Source organism: Papaver somniferum, chromosome 7 (genome assembly GCF_003573695.1).
Source record: "Papaver somniferum cultivar HN1 chromosome 7, ASM357369v1, whole genome shotgun sequence".
Classification (NCBI taxonomy): Eukaryota; Viridiplantae; Streptophyta; class Magnoliopsida; order Ranunculales; family Papaveraceae; genus Papaver; species Papaver somniferum.
Genome location: NC_039364.1, coordinates 42,469,364 through 42,479,101, shown reverse-complemented (window position 1 = coordinate 42,479,101; position 9,738 = coordinate 42,469,364). Strand labels below are relative to the sequence as shown.

The following is a 9,738-nucleotide window of genomic DNA, read 5'->3' as shown; positions in this document are numbered from 1 at the left end:
TTCCGGTTCTCTTGATCAACAAAGTTCGAAAACTTCGGTTCAAGAAATCCATTGGTTATGTAATCTAAACTCTCATTCCAATCATTAAAACATTCTTAGAGGATGTTATATAGTTGTTACACTATTTCTCGTCAAAGCAATTTTCAAAGTGATTGAAACATTCATGACTTTCGTCACTAGGTAAAGATAAACTTGGTCGAAGCGAAAAGCTTACCAACACATATTTCGAGATATAGATAGGCGTGGTATACTCGACTCGAAATACCAAATGTGTATGATCTAGTCTATATGTATAGCATACGACTTTTGTCTCAAAGAGTAGGAGATAGAATAGATAGACTTTTGAGTGACAAATAAGTTCAAGTCTCCACATACCTTTTTGTCGATAAGTTCCACCGGTTCCTTGAGTAGATCTTCTTCTTGTATGATGAATCACCATGAAGTCCTTGAGCTCAACTGCACTTACTATCCTAGTCCGAGACTTAGATATAAGAGACTAGAAATCAAGACTTATAGTTTTGATCTCTAACATTGACAAACATGCTTGAGATAGCAACGCATGCGAGTTTTACCGAGCAGTGCTCTAACAGTAACATTGATTGCAAACCCTGATTTGAAGACTATATATAGGAGAACTATAGCAACTGGGAAACCTAATGCCCACACCTCCTTTGTGATACTAGTTGCGACTAAAGTCGATTCTCCTTTAACCTTAGGTATTTCTAAAACCTGTAGGTTAACGACTTAAAGACTCCATTGGCATTGTGAAGCCAGACCCAACTATTTTATCTATAGTTGCGTGATCTGATCTTACTGTTTTCCATCGTGATTGAGTACTATCTTCTCTAAGATTGGCTCGAGATTTAATCTCCGCTAGGCAAGTTAAAAAGTAGTCACAAACATCTTCCTCTCATCGTTTGTGATTCCACAATACATGTTTCGCTTCCATACGATTAAGATTATTGTGAGGTGTTTGACATTTAGAGGCTGTTCTTCGAGAGTATAAATCCGGTATATCAATTGGTTCATGTTCACCTTGATTTATCAAAAGACGGAATAAAACTTATAGGTTTATGTAGGAGACATATTTATCTATTCAATAGACTTTTCTGTGTGAGACCGATTGGTTTATCAAGTCTTCGAATTTGGTTAGTAGCAACTCTTAGTTGTGGGTGAGATCAGTTAAGGGAATCAAGTGCGTAGAATCCTGCTGAGATTCAGAGACGTAAGGAGCGCAACTGTACCTTGATTATATTGATTGACACTTGAACATTGGTCTTTGGTACCGTTCAAGTTGTTTCACATAATAATCAGGCTTGCGGATTTCTATCTGTTTGATTTGCTGATTACATTGTGAAACAAAGATACAACTCTAGGATATATTTCCATTGATTGAGTCTGACGGCCTAGTTGATTCTCTTGGAATCAAATTGGAGTTGTCCATACAAATTGCTAAGAGAAATATTTGGTATGGTTGTTAGACCCCCGTTTTTTCACATTGTAAAGACCGAGAGAGGCATTCGAGTGCAGTACAGATGTGCTTGAGATGGACCATCTTTAAGAATTTTGAAACACGCTTCATAAAGAAAAGGTTTACCGTGAGCTTCCTCTCAATTATCAAGAGCCGTTTGGATCACTTCATCTTCAGTTACACCGATGAACTTTTCTCGATCAATTTCCCTTACTAGAGCAAGAAATGGTTGGACTACAAGCCTAATAGATTGAAAACGAGCATACAATCGACGAGCATCTCGGTTTCCCGGGTTCCCCGTCAGTGAAACGAACATCGTAAAAATGTTCTCCCAAAAAGAACCGTCTTGATAGCCCATACTAACGATTATCCAATGAAAAAAATATGCTTTGCATATAGTTATATCCTCTTCGTCTGTAAACTTGGGACCACGAATTCTAGCAGACATTTCTGCAGAGTGAGAGAGATTAAGAGTTTTAGAAAGAAGAAGACGAAGATGCGAATTTGGAGATGGGAAGAATGGAATTTATAGGGCGAGAAAGAAAATAGAGCCGTTGGAAATTTAGCCGTTGGCGTTTGTAGTAAAACCGCCCGGCTTTACTACAACCGCCCATTTGAATTACCAACGTCTTTTTTTTTGTTATAAATACAATACTAGGTTTCATTCTCAACCAAACCAATAGATTTCTTTCTTAATCCACCATGTTTTCTAAAGGAAAAGCGAATCAAATATTATGTGTCGAAGCAAAAGAGGTTTGTCCATTATGTTACATGGATAACCACAGTCTTATGCAATGCCCTTGGATCACAACCGTAAAAGCTCAGGTATTTGCAATGTCAAGATCCCAACTGTCCAGAGGAACTACATATGCTAGATGATGCTATGAAGATTTAAGAAGAAGAAGAAGAAGAAAAGTTTGCAACACTCTGCAAAAACTTCAAACTTAAAGCCAAATTGAAGAAGAAGTTATTACATTGCAAGCATTGTGGAGATGGAGATCACGAATACAAATATTGTCCACAGAGAATCAGTGGATGCTCAAATCTCGGTTGCAAGACCTTTATGCATTTGTGCTCTTCTACTGAAGAACACACACACGGAAGGCATTTCTGGAAATGTCCTAGGTGCTTTTTGGTGGAGTGGGATGATTAAAGTTTAAGGACAAATCGATTCACTATGGTATTATGTTATTTAATTTGTTGTTTATTTTGTGTTATTGTGATTATCTAAACCAAACATGTGGATGTCTTCACATTTGCACCATCAATATCATAACTAATTTAAATTTTTCTTGGATCAAACATTGCACCATCAATATCATAAATAAAAACATACTGCATTGGATTCAACAACCACATCATACATGAGAATAAAAGAAATACATTAGATTAAAACAACTACTACATAGCCGTCAATTCTCGTCGGGTGGTGGAATTCCTAGAACGATGTAGGGATCGTATCTGTTGAGCACCCTAAGAATGTTGAAACAAGCTTGGAAGTCGAAAGGACGTACCGTGAGATACATCCCACACCGCTAGTGTTCTGGGTTCCACTTCATGTATAGCTTCACGGTCGAGTTTATTTTTGTGATTGTCCACTAGTACAACGACGAATTCCGATACATGACGACTAATTAAACAAAACGATACGACAATTCGTGAGAATCACGCCCATAAATGTTCCCCGTTTCAGCAGCGAACATTCTATAAACTTTCTCCCAGAAACAAAACGTCGATTCGGCCACATTCCTATCGACAACATTTTGTGTGTGAAAAACAAAGGCTCTACAAATAGCTAAATCCTCTTGTTGAGTGAATCTAACACCACGAACTCTGGGAGGCATTTTTGTAGACGATTTGAGAGTGAAGAGATTTAGAATGTGTGAATTTGGAGTTGAAATGAGGAGTATTTATAGAACTCAAAATTCTAGTCGTTGGATCACAAGATTTTTCAGCCGTCCAGATTTATCCGTCGGCGGTTTTGTGTCACACGCTGGAAGGTTTACCACAGACGCTATCCTGTGAAGGACAAACTGGCGGTTTTGGAACACGCCAGCGTTTCTGGCTCACACGCCAGCATGTTTGTTACAACCGCCCGATGTTTCATCAAGCGCGCGTCTGTTTTTCTGTCTCACTCAACAAACCAACAATTTTGTTGGTTTACCCATTCGTCTTTCATGTTTGTTGAGTCCATAGTGGGAGCAAAATGAACAAATTACAAGTTTGTTGAGTCCATAGGAACTGTTCTTAAGAACATACTTATGCCTTTTGTCAGGACATAGTTTGAGGAGAATGTTACAATAGTTTATCCATTAGGATTTCTACACCTGCATTTGTCTTACTGCTGTATAATTTCTGTTTACTGGTGGTTATAACTTTCCATTTCATTTCTCTCCCTGTTATTTTCTCACTGTTGAGTCCTGTCCATATTCATGTGTTTTTCTATGTAACTTTGACCATCAATACAATCTGATTACATCTTTATATGTTCTTTATCCAAAGAGGATTGTACCATAACCTACATAATGAACAAATTGACCAAAAACTTCTGTCATTAGCAGAATGATAAAACCAAATAACCAGCTAATGCGATTACAGCTTTTTATCTGTTCAAATCAGAAAGCAAGTTTTCAAAGAACCTAGCAATTCTTTATATTTCAAGATCTAATAATGATGGAGAAAATCGTCAAAGAATTAGAAAGAATCAAGGAACAAATGGAAAAAGCTCAAGGTTGACAACACGAAAAAGTTGGAGATGAAAAACAAGGAAGCCAATTTTAGAAATAAAGAGTTCAATGAAATGCCTAAATCAGGAACTTTCATACATTTATTAACAGAATGATGTAGATAAAATCGACTGACATCCAGCCACCGTCGAATTCCACATAAATTGAATCACATACATTGCTGATATACTGACAGTTTCTGAGATTTATGCAACCGAACAATACTCCTGATCTCCCATACACCGAATCGCTAGCTAGGTTCTAGGCTATGAAGTTTATTACAAATAGGGGGTCTAAGCGATATAGTTTCAAAAAACAGTAAAATTGTTTCTATTCAACCTTATTTGTACATGTTAGGATTACAGCTTTCATCTGTTCTTTATCCAAAGACGCTTGTACCATAACCTACATATAATGAACAAAATAAAGAAAAACTTCTGTCATTAGAGTTTTTTTAACAGACTGATAAAACCAAATGAACATAGCAATCCAGCAGGGAGTCAATGTACTGGTCATACAATGATAACCCCCTTTTTTCCAAAACACTATAGTTCCATGTGTATAAAAGAGTGAAATCTTAAGATTCGGGTCATCAATCCCAACTGTCATTACCTCTTGTACTTTGTTTCCAGAACGAGCAAGTAACTTATATTGGTTTTCGAACATGGACGCCATATACACCTGAACTCGTAAGGAAGTGATTGTGATTAGGTTAAGAGGGTATAAAAGGTTTGAGATTGGTATTACACCTAGTGGAGAAAGTACATTTCCAAGTTTCAAACAATTCTAGCAAACATCTAATTGTACATACCTGAAATGTTGGAGCTAAACCAGGGCTAAGGAAAAAACGGCCTTTAGAAACCGATTGAACTCCTGCAATCTTCTGCAGTTCCCCAATAATTGATTCAACCTCAGGCCACTGCGAAAATTAACTATGATATAGTTAGATGTGAACAACATATCACATGTAATATGACCACAGCACCAGTAAGTTCAAATACGAAACCACTACCCATTGACCACATACTTTGTCCAACAAATAGTCCACCACATGTCAAGTTTTAAGTGGTCATTACACCACTAAATCCTAATAAACAAAGCAACAAGCTTTTATACTATCCTGAAAGCCAGTCAAATTGAGCGAAGTGGCTTGGAATAGTTTTTGACATTTTATGTAAATTAACGCAGGTACATCAGAGATGAATACAACTGTATCCTCAAACACAAACAAATTAAAGAACCTCATCATCCGCTTGTGCTGCTTCATTATTTCCATCCAAAGAATTTCGGTCACCTACTACAAACTCCAATGCCTCGATCAGCGGATCTGGCTGCCATGAAAAAAAAACAGATATGTAAAGCAGAAAAAACCACACAAAATTTATGCATGTCTGCGGAAACAAGGGAGAATAGAAGGGAGCGTGAACTTAGAGATAAAGTACCGCTATTTCTTTCAATGACAATGAGATGCGTTCGAGTGCATAATCCAGTTGGAGAACTTTTGCATCGATAATCTGAAACCAGAACAACTTATATCAAATCAGAGTTTAACTTTTGCATCTAAAATAGAAGAAAATGAGGCAGATAAGCATAAAGCCAACTGTTGCCGAAGAATAACCTGCACCAGCTAACCTAAGTCCATCAAACTCCATCTACTCCTATTTTGAAATGAAATCACGGGATTGGTTACACTTAAGCTTAAATGAACTCCTAAGTATAAATCGGAAACCAGGAACTTACATTTAAAAGTTTCCAAAACAGCCAGTACGTTGAGAACCCTTAATTCTCTCTACACTCGTCATAATGTCTGTTTTACTATTACACTCATCTTAATAACATCTTTGCTAGATTTTCTTTGACGCACATAAATAGATGTAACGTGAAATTCATTGGGCGGTCAAGGTTGAGCTCCTATGGAATATGCATCACCAAATAAAATACAAAAAATAAACTGAAAAAATACCACTCCTATAATTTGCATTACCTGACCAAGTTTAAAAAATGCTGAAGGATTTACTGTAGCATCCCACGAAACTTCTGACTGGTGAATCAGAGCTGGCACGCCTTCAACCTTTATCAATATATTTAGGTTAATATATGATGATGCATAGCATCTAACAAAACCCAGATTGATTAGTTATTCAATTTGAGCAAAGCAGATTTGTATTTCACGAAAACCAACTGCATGAGAAATAAATCATCAAACATTTTGCATTACCTCAACAAATATACCGAAGTAAGTGATTTTCTTGATACAACATTTCACAACATCTCCAACGCTAAGCTTAGCCTGCATAAAAAATATTGAGTTGCCAATGAACACCGAAATATTTTCACGTTCAAACTTCAGAAATTATTGGGTAATCTTCCTCTTTTTGTGTGAAAATCAATTTTAAACCATTCAGTAGGCCCAGGAGGAGAGTTATCATATTGAAATATTAGAAAGGGAAATCTAGCTCTGGTTCATCTATTAGTAACAATAAGTATAATATCTTATGGATATCAGGCAATATACCGTATTTGATACATACCCTATATTAAAATGATAAATCTTCTGAGAACATTTAACGAACAGCAAGACTCATAAGACTATGGGAATGCAAGCAAAAGCATGTAGCAAAAAAAGCAAGTTACCATTAGATTTCTCTTCTTCTCAACAGATTCTTCCCTTTCCTTCGGTCTAATAGAGAACATCAGCTTTCTGGAGTTCCTATCAGCCATTAACACATTCACCTTTGTTCTCTGTAAAAGACGCTAATTTGAAGTGTTCCCAGATGCAAATTTAAAAAGGCATGAATTTAAACATCAGGAATAGCTATCACAAACCTGACCAATAAAGGATGATAAAAATTTGATCTTCTCTTGGTCATATATCTCAAGTAGATCTTCCACCCTCATGTCCTGTGACAATTCCCCACCAAATTTCCCAACTTTTGCCGGACTTGGATTTGTATCCAGAGGCAAACTCTTGGTCTGAACTTCATAACCTCCAATGATGCTTGCATTTTGTTTGTACATGGACGGGTCTAAGCCTTTTCTTCTCAGCCACGATTCAAAAGCTAAGAATTTCCATTTGGAGCCTAAATTCCTGTAGGGTAAGAACCCTACCAAAGAGCCAAAAGATGCCTGAAAAAGATAAAAATGATGCCAGTAAGTTCAAAGAATATTCTGATAATCAACTGCACAGGGTGAATAAAAGTACCAAATAGATGATTTTTTTAATAGTTTTAATGACTTCTACCCATTAGGGGGACATACAACAAACCCTCTGGTGCTGCAGTTGATCAACTCCACTTCTTCCCTTTCTTCTGTCTTTAGCAGATTTTCTGCCCTTGTCCAGTCAGCATCTTCTTGGTCCTAAAATAAACATGATATACTCGTATTCTTTACATGAACTAGTTCAAGATAAATATTCATAAAGGAATCAAATAAACACATAAATCATTAACAAGTGTGTCTATATGGTGACACATAAAATCCGATGAGAAAAAGCACATATTGCATGAGATAAACATGATGAGGATGAAGAAGAAGATATAGAGAAAGATTCACCTTCACGGGTGCCGCAGCTATGAGATCCCCAATGTCTACACTCTCGCTAAAGATATTGTCACTCACGGGGCTCGTCTCCTCCTTCAAAGTTACCAAACTTTGTTTTGCAGACGGATTTAACCTACAACGCGAAATAGAATTGCTAAATAAGCAAACAGTAAAAACAAAAGTGAGCAAAGTAGCAACATCCAATACCAATACCTTTGAGGTTTTCCCTGCAATGCAGATTCTATAGTGGATTCATTGGCAGAGTTACTTGAACTTGTATTAGAAGGTTGCTTCACTGCAGTAACATCATCCATTTCACTAAGCACCACATCACTTCTCTCGAGTGGCTGTAGTCCTTAAAAAATAAGACCAGTATTAGCATCTACAATCGACTTAAAACTAAAAATTAATAAACATGATTTCTAACTCCAAATAGTAACTAGGAAGTCTATAACAATTACCTATTTCTGGTTCATCCTCTACTTCAGATACCTTTTCAAACGGTGCATGGTTAGGTTTCTGAAGTATACTGTTGTAATCCACACTGCTTAAACTGTTGAAATCATCAGAATTTTCAAACCCACCAGAACTTAATCCATTTAAATCAGCAGAATTCGTTTTCTCATGTTTGTCATCATCATCGGTAGTATTGACCACAGCTGCTTCGGGCTTTCTTAAACTGTTGAAATCCTCAGAATTTTCAAAACCACCAGAACTTAATCCTGTTAAATCAGCAGAATTCTTTTTCTCATGTTCATTATCATCATCTGTAGTATTGACCACAGCTGCTTCGGGCTTTCTTAACAATTCACTAAAATTATCCTCTTTAGCATTGTCATTGTCATCCTTCCTCATTTTTAATACCAAATTTGGTTTAATTTTCATTCTCAAACCTTTCACATTATCAAAAGTATCTTCTTGAGAGGTAGTAGGCTTCCGCAACATCACATTAGGAGGAGGAATATCACTAACACTACTACTACTACTAGTTTCGGTCATAAAATTTTCTACTACTTTCTTTCTTCTTTTAAGTAATGGATTCACCTTATAATCACTAACAATATCTTGTTCAAATTTGACACCTTTCTTAGGAACAGGACGTACTAAATTCAAATTACTCACAGAAGAATTTGATTTCTTATCAAATGGAAGATTAACAACTTGAACAATTTCATCATTAACTTTTTTCTTTCTACTAAATGATTTCTCAATCTCAAGATATGAAATTTCTGGGTTTGATTTTTTACCTATTACCTGTTATATGAACATAAAACCACAGAAAATTATAAGCCAAAAAAAAAAAGAGTAAATTGAATATAAATGGTATGATTTCTCACCTTAGCTAGGGTCAATTTAGGGTCTTCACCAATCATACGACCAAATTTAAGTTCCATTTGGTCCCAATGATCAAGTTTAGGTTTTTTATCATCATCTTTTGATGAAGAAGCATAAACAAGAAAATTCAATTTTCTGGGTGTTGCTTTTCTATTGTAAGGAAGAAAGAAACGATTGGTACAGCAACTGGTAAGACTATCCATCTGTAGTGATTATGAATTTGAATTCAGTGAATTAAGTAAAAACTGAAGGAGTTAAGAGCATTTGAACTAAAACCAGATAACATTTGAACCAATAATGGCTTGGTGTAACTTGTTAGGTTCAGCTAAATTTTAATGAAGTTCGCGGAAAATATGAGGAGAAACAGTGAAGAGTGAAGGTTTTTGGTGGGGGTTTTTGTTTGGATGGGAATTGGATAAATGAAAGAACGAAAGAAGATTACGGAAGAGAGAAAATACTTTCTCGCCGTTTGCGAGAGTCTGCGTGTGTGGCTATGGATTGATTGTTGTATGTTACACCGGGGTTGCCTCCAAATTTCCTTTTTTGCTGCAAGTGCAAACACTACTTTCAGTCTACTAACAAAAAGTTGGGCCAAACACTTTTTTTCAATAGCTTGCAGCTTTTCGACCTTTACAAGCAAAAATGCACGAAATTAGTTTGGGTATA

General features: G+C 36.4%; 1 protein-coding gene across 1 annotated transcript; it reads right to left on the bottom strand.

The window, feature by feature from the left end:
- Positions 1-4,258: 4,258 nt before the first annotated feature.
- Positions 4,259-9,620, bottom strand: LOC113297110. Its single transcript, XM_026545513.1, has 14 exons — positions 9,075-9,620; positions 8,199-8,991; positions 7,951-8,092; positions 7,750-7,870; positions 7,456-7,554; positions 7,024-7,323; positions 6,832-6,939; positions 6,416-6,487; positions 6,182-6,268; positions 5,640-5,711; positions 5,439-5,528; positions 5,009-5,116; positions 4,810-4,878; positions 4,259-4,602 (listed from the first exon to the last, which is right to left on the bottom strand). The coding sequence occupies exons 1-14, from the start codon at positions 9,273-9,275 to the stop codon at positions 4,528-4,530; spliced, it is 2,337 nt and encodes a 778-aa protein (XP_026401298.1). The 5' UTR covers positions 9,276-9,620; the 3' UTR covers positions 4,259-4,527.
- Positions 9,621-9,738: the final 118 nt, after the last annotated feature.